Here is a 21,265-nt window from a genome sequence, read left to right on the forward strand (position 1 = left end):
TGTATTAATGAGTTACATTGTTTAATAATGGATCATAAAAATTAAAGAGAAGGGATTTACTGTGGATATTCACATTGCCAAACGATGACTACCATACAAACGCTGTGTGTGTGTGTGTGCACGTGCACGCGCATGTGTGTGTATCATTTACTTCCTTTAATCAGAGTCGAGTTCAAAACACACACTGTTACAGATTCCCTTTGATAGTTTGATATCATAAAAGATGGATAAAGCAATTAAATACACTTTTGGATATGACTTGGCGTTAACCTTTCAATCGAACTCCACTATTTTAAGTAGGTTAATGAATAAAGAAACGCATGAATGTCCAGAGGAAAATATATATGTGTCTAACAAAGTTGATCTGCAGTTAGCAGAATTATGTATTAACCACAGGAATGTGATGATTTACAGGGTTTCCAGCATCTTAATTGGAAACCGACGCAATCAGCACATCCTGGGAAAGGGAGAATTAGGCCTATGTCATTTATGAGAATGGACCAGATTCTGAAATTAATTAGTCTTGCTGTATTTCTCAGGGTGGCAGAGAGAGGGGGAAAGAGAGAGAGAGAGTGTGACTAGGATGACAGGGTGACACAGGCGTGTGTGTGTGTGCACGGGGGAGTGTGTGAGAGTGTGTTTGTGCTGTCGGTGTGTGTGTGTGTGTGTGTGTGCGTGCCTGCCTGCACGATGTGTGCATGGGGACAGCTGCAGTGCAGGAACACACACACACACACACACACACACACGAGCGAGAGAGGCAGACAAGAAACACAGAGTCAGATACGCTACATCGGCCGCGGGCTCTCTGATAGGAAATGAGGAGTCCTTAGCACAAGAATACTTAAGTTAAATTCTCCAATGCACTTAACCCCCCCAGGGCCCCTGGAGAGTACAGTTCCATGCTGGACTGCAGCCAGGCCCAGACAAGAGTGCTTGAAGAGGGATTGTGAGCTGTGGAAGTGTCCTTGAATAAAAGGCCCGGCCATTAAGAACATAATGGTTTTCTGATGTACTGTTTTCTTCCTCGTGTGTGTGTGTGTGTGTGTTTTGTCGGTCTTCACGCGGAGAGAACATATCACCGTCAGAGAATCAAAGGTCCTCTGAGGCTTACAGGCACAAAGTCCTTGAGAGAAGATGGGAGAAAGATGTGGCCTTTTCATATGCAGAGTATGCTTTTGTAGATTGTCTCTTTGATGAACCTTTTTAATGGTCACGTCGCTTCGAGCACAGAGGGTGTGTGTGTGCGTGTGCGCGTGCGAGTCTGTCTGGTCTCTCTCTCGCTCTGTGTGTGTCTGTATCTGTGTTATCACTACCACAACTCCAGTTAAGACTGCCTCGTGTGTGTGTGTGTGTGTGTGTGTGTGTGTGTGTGTGTGTGTGTGTGTGTGTGTGTGTGTGTGTGTGTGTGTGTGTGTGTGTGTGTGTGTGTGTGTGTGTGTGTGTGTGTGTCACCCTGCCATGTTAAAATGAGGAGACAGAGAGAGTGACAGGGCAGGGCCGGTGACGGAGAAGAGCAGCCAATGGAGAGGCCCGTCACAGAGATGTCATGGTGACAGAGCTTTGAAAGCACATCAGAATGTGATTGGATGAGAGGCTGGACCGGCTCCCCTGACAGCATCCCAGTGAAAGTGGGCCACGTTGGAGGGAGGGAATCCGATGAGGAGAGGAATATCTATCTATCATTCTCCGGGCCTGTCCAAATGTTCTGTCTGTGCTGCCAGCCTGTTGGATTGCGGAGAGCAAGGTTATTTTTTTAAACTCCCTCAACAAGTTTGGAACATACAGTATATTGCTTCTGCTGCACCCTCAACCTCCCAGTCTGACAGAGCGGAGTGTGAGTTCTACTGGGTTCTACTGCAGTCTCTTCCAGAGCAGTATGGGTTTGACTGGGTTCTACTGGGTTCTAGTCCCAGTCGCTCCCAGTATGGATTCGACTGGGTTCCACTGGGATCTAGTCCCAGTCCCTCCCAGTATGGGTTCAACTGGGTTCTACAGGGTTCTAATCAGAGTCTCTCCCAGTATGGGTTCAACTGGGTTCTACTGGGTTCTAATCCCAGTCCCTCCAGTATGGGTTCTACTATTCTAGATAAGCTCTGAAGTAGATGACTGGGCTGACATGACAACATCTCTCTGTAGTGTCATTACAATAATTGCAGACGTCTTTGTGCATTGTTCCATAATGTATTGTAATTATTCCTATTCATTAGTGATGGTGAATTAATCCAATGTGATAATTACCAGCCAGACATTGTGAAATAAAACCATGAGAGAATATCTAGTTCAAAGGGAAACCAGTACAGGGACCTCACAGCACCGGAGTTCAGATCAGGGTCAGATATCAAATCGTTATCAAAGCCAAAGCATTTCTCTGTGATTGAGTACAGTAATTGAGAACTCACCTCCAAAGACCCTATTTATCTACAGTAATCACATCAATATCCAACAACAAACACAGCTTTAGTTCAGGAAGCTTACATCAGCTTCCACCACAATCTCAACCATTAAAAGAGCAATTAAAAATGCTTCACGTCGTAGTCTAAAGCAGACAGGAGATCAGTGAGAGGCTGGGGAATTCACCATTAGAGCTGAAAGAGCAGGGATGGGGGGAGGGAATTAGGATTAGGAATCAAACAGGATAAACCTCATTTAGTTTTACCTGTGTGTGTGTACAGGCGGAGTGTGTGTGTACGGGCGGAGTGTGTTCGTGTGTGTGTGAGAGCCATTAATCCAAGCAGGGACCAGACCTGTGTGTGTGTGTGTGTACGGTGTGTGTTTGTGTGTGTGTGTGAGAGCCATTCATCCAGGCAGAGACCAAACCTGTGTGTGTGTGTACGGACGGTGTGTGTGTGTGTGTACGGTGTGTGTGTGAGAGCCATTCATCCAAGCAGAGACCAGACCTGTGTGTGTGTATGCACTAGAATACCTCACGGGACAAAAGCAGCTAGACTATATTCGATATACGACACAGACGCAGCAGACATGAGAAATACCACAACCCAGAGGATTATATAACAAGACAAATTGCCCTGGCTGTTATTGCTAAAATGATTTTCTTCTTTTTTTTTTGGTGGTTCACAGTTTTTCCCTCTACATTTTGAAACGTTGGAAATGTGTTTCTCTATCAGATACAAGCAGGCTACAGAAAGTTCTAGAGCCTTCAGAAGGTTCCGGAACCCTTAGTTCTCTGTCTGCTTGACACAGATAGCATGATCTGAACATGATTACGTTGCTGTAGGGAGTGCAATTAAACACAGCCAGACTCCCATGTCTACCACCCATACTCAGTCAGCAGACTTCATCAATAACACATGAGGTCCTGTGCTGAAGAGGGTACTCTCTCTCTCTCTAGACAGACTCATAACGTTCCCTACGCTCCGTACCCTAGAGGCTGTCAGACATCGCTTGTTCAACGATGTCTGAGCAGTCAGAAGTGGGTGGTGCTGTCGGTGTTCAAAAATGAAAGTCTGACAGGTTGTAGCACCAGTTGGGTTTCACAAGCGAGCACATCCTGTTTTTGAAATGTAAAAAGTTCATACACGCTTCTTGGGGGGGGGGGGTTAAACTGCTGGACATCTCCATCGTTAACTCGTAGTGAAATCGTTAGCTTTCATAAACAACTCTAGGACGAAAATGAAAAGCAACAGCGTGTGGGTGAGGGAGGAGCTTCCTCAGGACCAATAGAACGTGTTCGAGGAATCCAATCACATTGAATTATTGTTTGAGGAAATCTCAATCTCAGAATGCTAAAAAGATGACAGGCGTTGTTGTCTGAGATACATGGCCTGTGAAAGGAGGCCCAGAAGAGGCCAAAACCTTCTCTAAGGCCTACTTTAACCAATGCAAATAGCTTGATATTTGTACATAATGTATTTGTATGATATAGTATAAATGAATTATTAATCAAATGAATTATTCCTGTTGACTCTTCAAGCCCCGTGTGAGAGTGGTAAGCCAGAACAGCATGCAAAAAAGCATGTGTACACATTGTACATGTGCATGTATTCTGGGGAATAGATTGTGCTCAGGGGAGGCAGCCTCCCTTGAATATATGGTATGTAATGTAAATACTAGGTTGAAGCGACTCCCCCCCCCCCCCCCCACACACACACCACCACCACCAGCCCTCCTTCTCCCCCCCCTCACCACCACCACCAGCCCTCCTTCTCCCCCCCCCCCCACACCACCACCAGCCCCCTTCACATTACCCTTCAACTGGACCACTGTGCCTCTGTCTGCTTGTTACATAACACACCAGCCCTACTTCTCTAGCCCCACTCTCCCACCACACACACACACACACTCACACCTCCCACCCTACCACACACGCACACACACTCACACCTCCCACACACCCACACATTCACACCTCCCACCCCCACCACACACACACACACACACTCACTCACACACTCACTCCCCCACCCCCACCAGACACACACACACACACACACAGCCCTCCACATGTCCCAGATCCCACGCCTCCTAACTCCCAGGCTATTTTTGCTGCTGCTTTATCATACTTTCACTGCCTGAGGACAGAGCGTCACACTCCGTTCTCTCTCACTAGAGGTCAGCGGATGAGGTGTGTGTGTGTGTTCTGTCATCTGTGTGTGTGTGTGTGTGTGTTCTGTCATCTCTGTGTGTGTGTGTGTGTGTGTGTGTGTGTTCTGTCGTTTGTGTGTGTGTGTGTGTCCATCCATCAGAAGTCAGGGTGTGATGCAGGACTAATTGATGCATGGTCCTGCTGTGTGACACCTGGACCACCATCGCTGGCATTGAGCCCAGCAAGGGACATGCTGTACAACACACACACAGAACACACACACACACACACACACACACACACACACACACATACATACAGACTCACACATATACCTTCTGTGTGGGGCGGGCCAGCTCAGGCCCCACATTCGCACACACACACACCCTCCCTCTGCGCTGGGCGGGGCAGCTCTGTCACTGGACAGATTCAGGACAGCAAAGGTTCATTAGTCAAAGCAAAGTAGGCCAGGTGCAGCATAAGATCTCTCTACCCAAGTCCTCTCCTCTCTTCACTCTCTCTCTTCCTCCTCTCCTCTCTCTTCCTCCTCTCCTCTCCCTCCCTCTCTCTCTCTGCTCTCTCTTCCTCCTCTCCTCTCCTCTCTCTCTTCCTCCTCTCCTCTCCCTCCTCCTCTCTCTTCCTCCTCTCCTCTCTCTTCCTCCTCTCCTCTCCTCTCTCTCTTCCTCCTCTCCTCTCCCTCCTCCTCTCTCTTCCTCCTCTCCTCTCTCTTCCTCCTCTCCCCTCCTCTCCTCTCTCTCTCCTCCCTCTTCCTCCTCTCCTCTCCTCTCTCCCTCCTCTCTCTTCCTCCTCTCCTCTCTCTTCCTCTCCTCTCTCTCTTCACTCTCTCTCTTAATCCTCTCCCCTCTCTCCTCCCCCTCTCCTTTCTGTTCCTCCTCTCCTCTCCTCTCTCTCTCTCCTCTCCTCCCCTCCCCCTCTCCTCTCTGTGTGAGTACAGAAGCAGGCCTGGGTCAATCCCACACATGTCTAAATGATCTTAATATAGTTTGCTGGGTTTCAGCTGAGCCAATACAAGAGCCCCAACAGACTCCAGGCTGAATCTAGCCAATCACTGTAACTTTCTACTGTTTGACATGACACATGTGTTTGACCCAGTTGTGACCACACACACACACACACACATAGAGACACACAGACACACACACTGAGCAAACTGCCAGGCCTGTCATATCTCTCTCTCTCTACCATCCTTTCCTCTTCTCTCCTTTCCCCACATCATCTATCTCTCCTCTCTTCCACCGACCTCCCTCTGACCTCCTCTCCTGGCCTCCCCCCCTCTCCTCTCCTAGAACCCTCCTCTCCTAGCCTCCCCCCTCCTCTCCTCTCTCCCTTTCCACCCCTCCCTTGGCATCCCTCTCACCTCCTCTCCTACTATATGTTTCCTCTCCCCCCTCTCCTCCCCCCCTCACTCTCTCTAGTAGAACAGGTGACTAACTTGTCAGACAGGTTGGTGTTAGCCATGTTGCCCCCCTGTCTCTCCCCCCTCCCCTCCCCCCTCACTCTCTCTAGTAGAACAGGTGACTAACTTGTCAGATAGTTTGCCGTCAACTCTCTGACTATTCCAGTTTGTGGATGCGGAGAGCGAACCTAGAGTTTGATCTGAAACAATTTACTGCAACATTAATGAAAGCTGAGGTCATGAATATTGATGAGGGATTGTTTTGGATTCCACAAATTCCGGTTAGCCTCGCGGCACATAGTAAGAATATTTTGCAGACAAATATGGCAGATGAATATTCAGTAGTAACGAGAAATCTGATGAGCATAAATTCTCTGTGTTCTTCATGTGGTCCTCTGAGCAGCGAAGCAGCCCACACACACACACACGAACACACACACACACACACACACACACACACACACACACACACACACACTGAACACACACACACACGAACACACACACACACTCAAACACACTCACACTCAAACTCTGTCTCATCTCTGTTGTGTTGAGAGTGTACTGTTTATTTGTGTGTGTGTGTGTGTGTGTGTGTGTGTGTGCACGTGTGTGTGCCTGTGCGTGTGCATGTGTGTGATGCTCGTCCTTCCCTCAGCCCATCAGCATGCTGACAAGATACAATGAGGGTAATTATCTAGGGCCTGAGTCCCTCCCTCCCTCCCTCCTCTCCCTCTCCCTTCTCTCCCTCTCCCTCTCTCCCCCCTCCCCCTCACCTCCCTGTCGGTCAGTGGGAGTGACAGCAGAGGGGCACCCCTCTCTCTCTCTCTCTCTCTTTCTTTCTTTCTCTCTCTCTCCATCCCCCCCCCCCCCCCCTCCTGTCGTCAGTGGAGTGAGAGTAGAGTGACAGCAGGCAGGCAGGCAGTGAGGCAACTCTGGTCATAGCTGTCAGCCCCCCCAAGTGAGAGAGACATGAGGCAGGCCTGACCCTCTCTTTCTGTCTCTCTCCTCCCTCCTTCTCTCTCTCTGAGACACTCCTATCTCTCTCTCTCTCTCTCTCTCTCTCTCTCCTTCCCTCTCTCTCTCTGAGACAGGCAGAGGGGCACTCCTATCTCTCTCCCCCTCTCTCAGAGACACTTCTCTCTCTCTCTCTCCTGCCTCCTTCCCCCTCTCTCAGACACTCCTTTCTCTCTCTCTCTCCTGCTTCCTTCCCCTCTCCACCCCTCATCCCTTGTCACCACTGACATGTGCCAGCCCCAGTGCTCCTGTCCCAAGGGCCATGAAGTACTTAACTGCCCCCCCCTTTTCCTCCTCTTCTCTCTCTCCCCCCCCCCCTCTCTCTCTCTCTCAGAAGAGAGTATATTCTCTGTCAGGTGACCTGTTGAGGTTTAGCTAGCGTCTGCTAGCTAGTGCTATGCTTCTCATTACAGGTACTCTAGATAGCTGGCAGATTCATATCAACGCTGTTAAACACGCACAAGTAAAACATGTCTGCTCAGATCCTGGTTTATGATGAATGTTACAGGGCTAAAATGGGACAGCTGGAGATTGTAACAGCGTTACGATGTGCTGTAGAATGTAGGCTAATGAAGTCTAACTTGAGAGGTTTTTTTTGGTACAAAAGATTCAATTATTCAGAATGAAAATACTTCATTAAAACGTAATTAGAAGAAATAAGTTTTGCAAACTCATTTCCCCCACCAAGCCTCATTTGGAAACCGTGCTTCTGGGTTTTAGGGCTCTTTTCTAAATTACAAATGAGGGTCTTGTTTGAACTGTGTTTATGGGGTTGGTACCACAGCTTTTGGTTGTGGGCTTGGTTGGGGTTTTATCCGGGTTGAAGATTTTCCACTGGATGTGCATAAACTATTCTGTTAAATATCCTTCAGCTCAGCGTGCGTGCCAATGCTCCCTCTGTCTCTCTCTCTTTCTCCGTCCATCTGTCCCCCTCTCTCTCTGTGAACCCACCCTACAAGCTGCAGAGAGCGTTGGTCACTTGTTGCTGGGTGTGTGTGGCCTCCCTGACCTGTGTGTGTGTGTGTGTGTGTGTGCGCGTGTGCGTGTGTGTGGACATCTCTGACCATCCCCTGTGAGTCAGTATGACGTGAGGCTGTGAGGGGGGGTTTGTCATGCTGCGGTTTCACACCTGACACCCTGACACACTGCCTCAGCTTTGAGGAGGTCACACAGCTGATCTGAGGTCAGCCCTAGGGCCAGGCTCTGCTATCACACAATGGGAGAATGACAGTTTGACTCAATACATCTGATCTGGGATCAGACCTAAGGCCATCCACTGTCTGCTATGACACAATGGAAGGATGACAGTGTAACTCAATACGACTGAGGAGACACACACACACACATACATACGTACCAAACACACACACACACACGCACACACACGTTAACATGATCAGTACAGTATGTAAGCTATGGCTTATGGCAGTAATGTACTCTAGTGTGTGTGTGTGTGTGTGTGTGTAGCATGTTCTCTTGAAGTAGTGTGTGTGTGTGTGTGTGTGTGTAGCATGTTCTCGAAGTAGTGTGTGTGTGTGTGTAGAATGTTCTCGAAGTAGTGTGTGTGTGTGTGTGTGTGTGTGTGTGTGTGTATCATGTTCACTTAAAGTACTGTGTAATGTGTGTGTGTGTGTGTGTGTGTGTATCATGTTAACTTGAAGTAGTGTGTGTGTGTGTGGGGGGGGGGGGTAGTAGTAGTGGTGTATATTGAAGTTTCAGTCAGTCAGGTGCGACACTTGTGAGAAGCTTCTGTCGCTACAAGCTGCACCTCTCCTCCTCCTCCCCCTCTCCCTCCCTCCCTCCCTCCCTCCCTCTGAACACAGCGAGGAGTGCAGTCAGTCTGCCAGCCCACGTCTCCCAGGGTAGCTAGCCTGCCAGCTGAAACATTATTATCTGGCTCCAAAGACATCTCTGATGCTATCTGATGGAAACTCAATTCATAATCTGCCTCTCTTCTCTTCTCTCTTCTCCCCTCTCTCTCTCTCCCTCCCTCCCTCATTTCTTTTTTTATTCTTTATTCTTTCTTTTCTCTTGATATATATTTTCCGTATTGTTTATCCTGGTGGTGTATGTGTGTGTGTTCGCAGAGGGAGACTGGCCCAGTAAAGCATCTTATCTGCCGGGCGGATGACAGCTGGATGAGGGGGAGGGGGGGGGGTGTACAGTAGGGGCTAGGCTACGTCGCGCTAGCAGGGCTTTGAAGTACTGTGGAGTGTGTGTGTGTGTGTGTGTGTGTGTGTGTGTGTAGTATGTTCTGTGGAAGTACTGTGGTAACACACTCCTGTATTGGTGTGTGTGTGTGTTTCATCATTTGCGATACAAGTGGCACACACTCCAGGGGAGGCTGGCGGAGGTAGAAATCGGAGGACAGGGGCTTATTGTAATGCCTCCACTGACACACTCCTACTCACGACAGTTCTTAAATCTCTATCTGTTTCTTCTGTCTCTTCTCTCTCTTCTCCCTAACTCTGTCCATCTCTCCCTCTCCCTCTCCCTCTCTCTCTCCCTCTGTCTATCTCTCTCTCTCTCCCTCCCCTCTCTCTCTCTCTCTCTCTCTCTCTCTTTGTCTGTCTACCTACCCCATCCTGCTGGGTGCTTTCTTGTTCTCTCACTCTCTTTTACTGTTCCCCCTCCTCTCTCTCTCTCTCTCTCCCTCACTCTCTCTCTCTCAAACACACACTCATTCTTTATTTCATCCATGTCTCTATTTGATGATGTCTTCTTTTTTCTCCTCCTTTTTTCCCTCCTTTGTCACCTCTCACTCTCTCCTTCATTATCTCTCATCTAATCCCTCCTTTTTTAGATGTCTGTTTGTTACTCTCTCCCCCATTTGTCTTCTGTCTCTTCCGTTCCTCCCCCTCTCTCACCCATCTCACCTGTTCCCCCCTCCAACCCTTGCTCTCTCACCCATCTCTCTTCCATTCTTCGCCCTGTCTCACCCATCTCACCTGGGGAGACGGGGGGAGGCAGGCTGGTGATAGGGGGAGAAGGGAGAGGCAGGCTGGGGAGAGGGGGAGGCAGGCTGGTGATAGGGGGAGAAGGGGGAGGCAGGCTGGTGATAGGGGGAGAAGGGAGAGGCAGGCTGGGGAGAGGGGGAGAAGGGAGAGGCAGGCTGGTGATAGGGGGAGAGGGAGAAGGCAGGCTGGTGATAGGGGGAGAAGGGAGAGGCAGGCTGGTGATAGGGGGAGAAGGGAGAGGCAGGCTGGTGATAGGGGGAGAGGGGGGAGGCAGGCTGGTGATAGGGGGAGAGGGGGAAGGCAGGCTGGTGATAGGGGGAGAGGGGGAAGGCAGGCTGGTGATAGGGGGAGACAGGCTGCCAGACCAGAGACCATTTGCCTAAAGCCCATTAAGTAGCCTGGCTGGCCCGCGTCAGTCTGTTCAACAGTGTGTGTGTGTGTGTGTGTCTGTGTGTGTGTCTGTGTGTGTGTCTGTGTGTGTGTCTGTGTCTGTCTGTCTGTCTGTCTGTCTCTCTGTCTGTCTCTCTGTCTCTCTCTCTCTCTTCAGTGTAGTGGCTTTGGGCACCATCCCTCCTCTCTAGGCACCTGGTGTTGGCTGAGCCGCGGGCCGCCCTGCTCCTTTGATAGATCCTTCTGGAGTGGCTGTTCTCCTCCCAGGCAGCGCTAGACGCCCAGCTAGACCTCTCTCAGCCAGCTAGCCTGGAGCCCCGAGACTGATAGCTAGCTAGCTAGCCAGCCAACCTGCTCCTGCCAGCCAGTCACAGCTCCCTAGCTAGCAGCCTAGGACAGTGACATTCTGCTACCCGCCTCAGGCAATGACAGCTAGCAGACTGGCTGGCTAAGACAGCTAACTAGCAGACTGGGACAGAGACAGCTCGCGAGGAGATTGGACAGTGACAGCTAGCTAGCAGACTTGGACAGTGACAGCTAACTAGCAGACTTGGACAGTGACAGCTAACTAGCAGACTTGGACAGTGACAGCTAACTAGCAGACTTGGACAGTGACAGCTAACTAGCAGACTTGGACAGTGACAGCTAACTAGCAGACTGGGACAGAGACAGCTAACTAGTAGACTGGGACAGAGACAGCTAACTAGTAGACTGGGACAGAGACAGCTAACTAGCAGACTTAACCAGTGACAGCTAACTAGCAGACTTAACCAGTGACAGCTAACTAGCAGACTGGGACAGAGACAGCTAGCGAGGAGATTGGACAGAGACAGCTAACTAGTAGACTGGGACAGAGACAGCTAACTAGCAGACTTAACCAGTGACAGCTAACTAGCAGACTGGGACAGAGACAGCTAACTAGTAGACTGGGATAGAGACAGCTAACTAGTAGACTGGGACAGAGACAGCTAACTAGTAGACTGGGACAGAGACAGCTAACTAGCAGACTGGGACAGAGACAGCTAACTAGCAGACTGGGACAGAGACAGCTAACTAGCAGACTGGGACAGAGACAGCTAACTAGTAGACTGGGACAGAGACAGCTAACTAGCAGACTGGGACAGAGACAGCTAACTAGTAGACTGGGACAGAGACAGCTGGCTAACAGACTCAACCAGTGATCTCATTACTTTACCATTTTCAAAGTCAAAATGGTTGCTCTTCAAGAATACAAGTCATAACAAATTAATGATTCATCTGGGAAGTTGTTGAATGGATGGGTTCATGCTTTCAAATTCAAGAATTCGCCACACATACAATGCCTATGGTGAAATGTACAAGGAGTTTAAAGTGGCTCCTCTGTACTCTATTTGGCTCTGTAAATGGCTTAGGAAGCAAGGGAGAGGAGGGAGAGGGAGAGGGAGAGGAGGGAGGGAGGGAGAGAGAGAGACGTGGAGCAGAGATGCGGAGTGTCTCGATAGGCAAGCTGAAAGTTGAGGTGAGGTGAATCGAGATAATTTTGCTGTACACGGACTGTTTACTGTTGAACTATAGTAAGTGATGGGATCTCTGAATGAGTCTCAATGATGTGGTTTTACAGTACTAAGTTTAGTCAGTGGTAGAAATTGAGAACAGGACTAAGACTATACAGGTTAGGGTTTGAGGGAGGAGTAGCACCAAAACGACAACAACACGTGTGTGTGTGTGTGTGTGTGTGTGTGTGTGTGTGTGTGTGTGTGTGTGTGTGTGTGTGTGTGTGTGTGACGGGGGTGCTGCTATCTACCCTAGTTTGTGTGTGTCTGTGTGAGGGGGCGTGTTGCTATATACCCTAGTTTGTGTGTGTGTGTGTGTGTGTGTGTGTGTGATGGTGGTACTGCTATCTACCCTAGTTAGTGTGTGTGTGTGTGTGTGTGCGCTGTGCGGTGCGGTGTGTGGGGAGCAGAGTGCTGAGGTGATGTAGCGTGGCCACGTCTGTGTGTAATCAGCTGGAGGGCTTTTAGGAGAGCCTTCCATTAGCACCATACGTTCTTCACAAGCCCATAAAGACCAGGACTGCAGTGTTCCTTAAATCACTCAGGTTTACACTGGCCTAGCTAGCTCTGTTTGCAGTTTAGATCACACTGCAGGTGTGTGTGTGTGTGTGTGTGTGTGTGTGTGTGTGTGTGTGTGTGTGTGTGTGTGTGTGTGTGTGTGTGCTTGTGTTTCGGTGCGTGTGTGTGTGCTCTCTATCGTCGGCTGAGAGGCAGGCTGGCTGCCGCAGAGTGTGTACTTGAAAGAGGACACCTCAGTTTGTAAATCACCTCCCATTCTCTTTGGCTACACCTGCACTCTCTCCCCCCTGTCCAAACAACACACACACACACACACACACACACACACACACACACACACACACACACACACTCCATCCTACTCAGCTTTATCCTCTTTCCCACTTCTCTATTTCACAGCCTTCTCCTCTGCATATTTTAGCTCAACATAATTTGTCCTTTCAACATATGTTCAAACAACCAAGTTGTTATCATACCAGTGTTCAGCAGCCAATTTAAATACAAGGACACACACACACACACACACACACACACACACACATACACAATCACACACACACAGATGACAGAACTCACGTACACACACACACACTCACACGCACTCCCTATGTGCTGGAATCACAGGTTTAACATCAACACTGTGTGAGCTTGTTGGGATCCCATTTCCATTTTCCACGGCGTATTGGATTATCTCTGCGTGGTGTAATTAGATGTCTCAGCTGACAGCAGATCTGGATCAAACACGCTAACCTCAATTGCATTACTTTTCTCTGCTGTCGACTCGCTGATTCTCCTACCAACGTTCACGTCAGTCTGGATTGTGTTCAGTTAGTCAAATGTTTCTGTGGGTCTCGGAGCGTGTCTCTGTTGTGCGTGTGTGTGTGTGTGTTCTGTCATCTCTGAGTGTGTGTGTGTTCTGTCATCTTGTGTGTGTGTGTGTGTATGTGTTTGTGTGTGGAGGTGTGTTTTCTCTCTTGTAATGCTGTAGTGTAACTGGTGTTGTCAGTAATGAGGACGTTGTTGTTGCATAAGAGAGGCAGTGTAGTGTGAGAGGGAACAGGTGGCCCTCTCTCTCTCCTCTGTGCCGTGTGTGTGTGTGTGTGTGTGTGTGTGTGTGTGTGTGTGCGCGTGTGCGTGAGCATGCCATATAGCTTTATGTGCCACCTCCCCGCTGGTACGCTGGCACTGGTTGGTGTGTGTGTGTGTGTGTGTGTGTGTGTGTGTGTGTGTGTGTGTGTCTCCATCTTTATAGAGCAAGGTTCCAGTTGGTCGGGAAACAATTAGACTAACTCCAGGAAATGTCACTGAATGAGCTAGCTACAATATTTAACACAAAATGTTTGTGTTTTCTCTTTCTCTCTCTCTCCTCCCTTGTTGCCTCTCTTCCTCTCTAACCCTCAGCCCACCCATCCAAGCCGTGCAGCAAGCCTAAACAGCTCCAGCACCAGCAGCAGCACAAGGGACCGAAGAGCGGGCCGGTTTCTCGTCGGGGACCATTGTAACCGCCTAGTGTCGGAACGCCACACTGCCAGCGAAGAGCGCCACTGCCCAACCCCGAACCCAGCCCTCGCTTCCTCCCCCTCCCCAGCCCCAGCTCCCTCCCTCTCCCCCTCCCCCTCCCCGGCTCCCTCCACAGCCTCAGCCTCTGCCCCAGCCCTGGCCCCCTCCCCTTCCCCCTCCCCAGCCCCAGCTCCGACTCCCTCCCCAGCTCCAACCCTGTCTCCCTGGGGAGGCAGGGACCCAGCAGGACTCCCCAGGAGACTAGAGGGGGTGCTGTCCTCGTCATCAGAGGCTCAGAGGAGGACGGGGGTGGAGTACCCTGCCAGCCAGATCCCCCGAGCCGTTGGGGTGGGGGTGGGGGTGGGGGGCAGCACCTCCAGTCTCCAGAGTCGTGGCAGCCCCTGTCGAAGCGTCTCGTCAGACAGCGAAAGGGGAGCCCCCCCACCCCGTCCGCCCTCCTCCTCCTCGTCATCCTCCTCTTCCTCGTCCTTCTCCGGCCGCCTGGGCCAGCCCCCCCGGGGACCCCTGTCTCTGCACATGTACAGCCGCAAGAACGTCTTCCTGCAACACTCCCTCCACACCGCTGAGCTGCAGGCCCTGGCCCAGCATGATGGCTGAGGCCAGGGTGCACACACACACACACTGTACACACGTACACACACACATGCTCTACACGTGCACACACACACACACACACACGCACACACTTCAGTGATGAACTATGAGACTTTATCAAGACATTTGCTGCTCTTCTCGTCAACCACGTCTTATGTGTTGTGACTGTCAGCAAGCCGACCCCCCCCCCGGACCCCCTCCGCCATACGGGTGGGCATGCCAAGCATATGACAGATTCAATCCTATAGATGTGTTCAACTGAACACACACACACACACACGCGCACACACACGCGCGGCAGTCAGGCTGTCAGCGTTAACAAGGCACTTGCACATCTATCAGGACTCCCACGTCTGTTATCTCAGCTCTGAGCACTGAGGGTTGGCTAAGAGCTGCTTATGCCCACACACACACACACACACACACACCTCAGATCACACACACACACCTCAGATCTCTCTCACACACACACACACCTCAGATCTCTCTCACACACACACACACACACACACACACACACCTCAGATCACACACACCTGTCATAACACACATTAGCGTAGCAGAGACATGAGACTCTCTCCTCGATCATCTCCCGTACGAAAGCAGAGGGAGTGGGAGGCTGGTAGGAGGAACTAATGCCCTACACACACACACACACACACACACTCTCCTCTCTGCCATCGCCTCACATGACTGCCCTGTGCTGCTCTCTGCAAAGACAATGGAACAGACATTAGTGTGTGTGTGTGTGTGTGTGTGTGTGTGTGTGTGTGTGTGTGTGTGTGTGAGAGAGTAGATTGTTAGTGTGTGTTCGGTGTCTGTGTGTGCGTGCGTGTGTGTGCACATGTGTGTGTGTGTATGCACCACAACGACACTCCTCTCCTCTTGCCAAATCCTAGATATTTCTCCTCAGATAATTGTGCTTGCTGACAACGGACCGCATTTTAGGGAATTTCACATTGATGAACCTTTTAGTCATTTGCATGCTTTATAAAATGATAGATACAACTCACACGGAGGAGGGAGGGAGGGAGGGAGGGAGGGAGGGGACTTTTGTACAGTGTGAGGTGTGGTAAAAATAGCTTTTCCAGTCTTTTAATAAGAACAGAGGCGTCCATACACTTTCTGGACCTTTTCTAAGGGATCAGAACTGGGCTGAGTCAACAGAACTTTGAGCCTCACTGATGTAGGCAACACTGTACATACTGATCACCAGGAGAGGCCAGAGGAGGTAGACATTGGAGGACGGGCTTGTTGTAATGCACGGAACGGAACAAGGAATGGTGGAACGGTGTCAAATTTATTTCGTTGCATTCCATTCTAAATTCATTCCATTCCGTGTTTAAAACCATTCCTCATTCTGTTCCATGCATTACGATAAGCCCGTCCTCAGATTTCTACCTCCGCCAGCCTCCCCTGGATAACAGAATCTTACCCTGGTACCACACTGATCCAAGGCAATACTGTAGATATAGAACATCATTTGCGCAAAGTGATAATGTTGAAATTTACCATAACATGTCCATGATATGAGAAATGCCCATCTGAAATGATAGATGTGTTTACAAGAACATTAATATTGATATGCTATAATGATTTCCAGACCACAAGATGATTTTGTGATGATGATGAAACTGCCACTGTCAGCTGACCTCTACTTGACTCTGCAGACCAGAGTCAGATACATTTGGTACATCAAACACATGAAGGTATCGTGTTGAATGCGAGTGTGTGTTCGCAAATTTGGGATTATTCCATTGTACTGTGTCAAACTCAATCGAGCACTTCTCAATCTGGACCCTAGACTTTGTGTGTCTCTGGGAGGTTAAGTGTAGCTTGAGTATCTGAAGGTATTTTACCTGCCGTACAGGATGAGTTTGAGCCAGGTCTGATGTCCTGGAGGACTACAGTCATGTCCGTATACACCAGGGGAGGCTGGTGCGGGCACAAATCATTGTAGTGCATGGAACGGAATTAGGAATGGTATCAAAACACACCGTTCCTCATTCCTTTCCTTGCATTACAATGAGCCTGTCCTCCGTATTTCTACCTCCACCAGCCTCCCCTGGTATATATGGTACAGTGCAGGAAGGCTTTGGGGAAGGAGGCTGTCCTTGTGGCTGTGTGTGAGAGCGTGGAGGCAAGAGAGAGGAGGAGGAGAGAGGAGGAGTGTGGTCCTATGTAGTTGGAGCAGAAACAAGGACTCGTAGAGGTGAAGGAAGCCCTACAGAAACACAGCTTCACTCCCCCTGGTACAGCCAAGCTCCCCAAGGCTCCCTGCTCTACTTTCACTATCTCCCTCCTTCTCTTCCCTCTCTCTCTCCCTCCTCCTTCTCCTCTTCTCTCCCCCCCTCCCTCCTTCCATCCCTCTCTCTCTCTATGTCCCTCCTTCTATCTCTCGCTCTCTCTCTCCTCCTTCTCCTCTTCTCTCCCCCTCCCTCCTTCCTTCCATCCCTCCTCTCTCTCTATCTCCCTCTTTCTTTGTCTCTCTCTCTCTCTCTCTCTCCCTCCTCCTCCTTCCCTTTCCATCTCCCTCCCTGTGTCTCGCTGTCCCCGTTCAGCCTACTTATCCAAACCCTGCATCATCACACGCAGCTCACCAGCCTACCACACACACACACACACACACACACACACACCCACACCCACCAGCCTCTCTCCTTTACCCAAAATGGATGCTCTACCTGACACACCAGCCTCTCTTCCTCAGCATTCGTTCACAATACAATAATGTGTTTGATACAGAGTGTAATGTTTCTGAAATGTTACCATCATGTATGGTTTACAAGTGGGGAGTAAAAAGAGGTCAAATCCTTCCCCTGATTTCACTCTTACTGTTTTGGGTAGATCACGATAGATAACGTACACTTTAGTATGCACAGAGATTACTGGAGGAATGAAGAGGAAACACATTTCATGTATTTCATATACATTTTGGGTTGGAGTCGTGAACAGTTGAAGAACTGATCTTTCCACTTGTCGTGATCAAAAGAGACTCAGTTTCCCACGATCTTCTCTGACACTCATTCGCGTTTAGGGAACTTTATTTATTTCGCCTTATTTATTATGGTGGTTTGTGAAATTTTATCACAGAGAATTCCTATGTCACTGTTTTTATGAAAAATATGACTGTAATTATCTCTTTGCTAAGAGCTGGTGATAAAATATGAAATGTAACTTGTAAATCGTAATTGTACATAGATAAACCCTGTCGATACTCATGTTTATTTAAGGTTATTTTTTGAAAAAAAATAATTACAGGGTTCACAATGTAGACAAATGAGATTAAAAAAACATCAAGTGTTATAATAGGGTTTGGCTGGAATTTCACTTTACCACAATCATTGTTGATAAAAGATGTTTTAACAATCAATTTTCACTGACTGTATTATTATTATTATTATTATTTACTCCTATTAAAAATGATGAGATGTTTCCCGGCTCTGATGTTGTCTTTTTGGCACCTCTGATTTGGTTCTGGTTGTGCGTTATTTATATTGTTGTGAAGGTAACGTGATAACGTGGTATTTATTTTGTGATAGACAGTGATAGTTTCTGCCCAGCCCTCAGAAATACAGTTCTCAAAATGACTGTTGTCTGTTGTTGGTAACGTGATAAACACATCTCTGTAATTCGCGCGCAGCGATGCGACGTATGAGTGAACAGGTAAAACGCCTCTCGGCCAATCATAATGCCTGTTGTGATCAAACCGTTGTATATGAATATTGTGTGGATGACTGTGTCCCTGAGGGAGGTCTGGGCCAGCCTGTTCATTACTCCTGAAGACTCCCTTAGCAGAGGAGAGGGCTGTGGCTATGACCCTGTGGAGAGGCTGGAGAAACCTTTATTAAACCACCACCAACACTCTGTTGATTCATATATGTGTTGATGAGAGGAACAGACTAGCAGGCTCCACCAAAATACTGTCATACCACTGCCTGGCCTCTAGGTTTGCAGACAGTGTCTTAGTATATGCGTTTAAATTGTCAGTATACTGCAGGGGAGGCTGGTAGAGGTAGAAATCGGAGGACGGGCTCATTGTGATGCATGGAATGGAATTAGGAATGGTGTCAAACATGTGTGTTCCTCATTCCGTTCCATGCATTACAATGAGACCATCCTCCGATTTCTACCTCTGCCAGCCTCCCCTGGTCACCCTGTCACCCTTCCTAAGTGCATCACCACAAGTCTATTACAGGAGATTTCACAGCCTTGGTTTCCCACGGTGATCCACCGACACATCGTCAGAGGGATGGCTTTGTGTTAACAGCCAAGCTAGCTGCTACACCCCCCCCACACTTCCCTCTGTCAGCCTAGCCTCCCACACACACACACACACACACACACTTTCCTCTGCGTTAGGCTAGCTTAGCTTAGTCTAGCCTATCTAACCCCCCTGGCGATGTGTGTCCCCTCAGCCTCCCTGTCCCCGTCCCTGTCCCTGGCCCCGTCCCCGTCCCTGTCCCTGGCCCCGTCCCCGTCTCTGTCCCTGGCCCCGTCCCCGTCCCTGGCCCTGGCCCTGTCCCCGTCCCTGGCCCAGTTCAGCTAACCTGCTTTTCTTCCTCCCAGCTGCTCCTCCTCCTCATCCTCAACTAGTTTGACATCGTGGCTGAAATGAGGCCAGCAGGCAGCGCCGGCCTGGACCTGAAACAGCCATCTGAAGTCACAGCAGTCTGGAGGCTCCAGTCAGTCAAGGGAAGGCACACAGGAAATGTGAGTTGTTTACTCTGAGGAGGAGGAGGACATTGAAATGCAGATGTCTTTTGTTGATGCTCATCTCCCTGTCTCTGTGAAATTGCATCTGTTATGTGTGACACTTGGGTATAAATCTCAACCAGCACACTGAGGTCTTTGTGTTGTTGCAGGCAGCTTTTCTCCATGGCTCGCTGTGTTAGAATAGAAGAGTTTTGATTGTGTTTCCAAAAAAAATCTCTCTTCTTCTTCCTCTCTTTCTCTCTCTCTCTTTCAAATAAACGCTCCCCCCCATGTCGGAAAATTAATGAAGAATTAAATTAAACTTGGTTGCATCTCAAAAGGTTATAGCTATCTGAAAGAGAGAGATAAACACAGCTATGTTACAAAGCCACAGTGCTGCTATCTAACCCTCACCCTCACCCTCACCCTCACCCTAACCATACTGTAGTCTACATATTCACTTAGCTACCTACAATGCTACTAACAATGCTACTAACACCATACTGTTAGCCTATGTATTCACATAGTGATGAATCCACATATTGTGAAATTGATACTAATACTGGGTAGGGCCTCCTAAAGTGTTTGTGAGTGTATATATTACATGTGCTAAATTTCTAAGGGAACATTATGTATTAGGACAAAAGTGTGCTTGCATGTTTGTTTGACTGCATAGGAGACCCCAACCTACAATGCTGCTACAGTAACAACATATTATTAGCCACTTAGCTACCCACAGTGCTGCTAACAGCTAATGTTAGCATATGTATTCCCTTAGCTACCTACAGTGCTGCTAACAGCTAATGATAGCCTATTTATTCACTTGGCTACCTAGTACTGCTAACAACATATTGTTAGCCTCATTATTTACTTACATAAATAACTTATCTACCATCATACTGTTAGCCTATATCTTCACATTGCCACCTACTGCTACAGTAGCAGCATATTATTAGCCTATTTATTCACTTACATAAAGAACTGTAAGCTACCTTCAGGCGGTTAGACTACATGTGTATATATATATATATATATATATATATATATATATATATATATATATATATATATATATATATATATACACACACACACACACACACACACCATATATCACCTTAATATATGTCTAGTCTACATGCTGTCACATATCACTGTATTTATGAAAAAAGTGTATTTTGCTCTTCTATAAACGAGGGGTTAAACACACGTCTCTATCCTGTCATGCCGGTGCGCCAGGCTCTGGTATAATGTATCTGTCAGTGTAGCAGCCGCCGCATAGAGAGAATCTAATTAGCTAGTCGCATCCAGAAAGACTGCCGAGTGGGCTGCTGTCACATCACATGTCCATCATCAGACGAATCGTGACACAGTATTCTGCTACAAGACATCAACCCATTCAAGACATTGTGTACTGTGGCTTTGATTGTAGCTCCTGGTAGTAATCTAACAGCCCAGGAACTGTGCCCACTGGTGCATTGAGGTCGGAGAGTGTCAGGTCCCAGTGATCAGAGTCACATGCGGTGCCAATGTCAATACCACTCATACGGTACCCAGGGAAGGTCACGGTGTGGCTAGTGGGCATGGGGGCTGCTGCCTGCTGCCCACCCCTTAGTGCTCTCCTCATTAGGCACACACACACACACACACAAATACAAATGCCTACACACACACACAATGTACAGCGTATATATGACGTGTGTGTGTGTGTGTGTGTGTTATATATACAGCCTCATAATGTACAGGGCCTCATTTCCCGATAGCGATGGCTCTTAAGGGGCCAAGTAATCATTCTAATTTTAATTTGCAAACATCCTTGGGGATCCCTGGGGATCTAAAAAGTACACACACACACACACGCACACACACACACACACACACACTCACAAACAAACACACAAACGCCTACACTCGCATCCAAACACATACACATATTCACACACACACACACACACACACACCGTGGCCTCTGCCCAGTGCCCACCACCCGTTGCCCACCCCCCTGTGGACATGGCCATCTCTCAGCGTTGCCCTCTGCAGTCACCCTCAGAGACATGCTGGCACACTGTGACACCAG

The 21,265-nt window shown here is 48.8% G+C and overlaps 1 protein-coding gene across 1 annotated transcript in view; it reads left to right on the forward strand.

Annotated features, from left to right (window-relative positions):
• Window positions 1–15,489, forward strand: part of ccser1 (coiled-coil serine-rich protein 1) — a 68,211-nt gene extending 52,722 nt beyond the window's left edge. Inside the window, exon 12 of the mRNA XM_083673950.1 lies at window positions 13,780–15,489. Within this exon, the coding sequence (XP_083530076.1) occupies window positions 13,780–14,496 (717 nt within the window). The 3' untranslated portion in view covers window positions 14,497–15,489. The remainder of the gene's footprint in view (window positions 1–13,779) is intronic.
• The last annotated feature ends 5,776 nt before the right edge of the window (window positions 15,490–21,265 follow it).

Source organism: Argentina silus, assembly GCF_951799395.1.
Source record: "Argentina silus genome assembly, chromosome: 7".
Classification (NCBI taxonomy): Eukaryota; Metazoa; Chordata; class Actinopteri; order Argentiniformes; family Argentinidae; genus Argentina; species Argentina silus.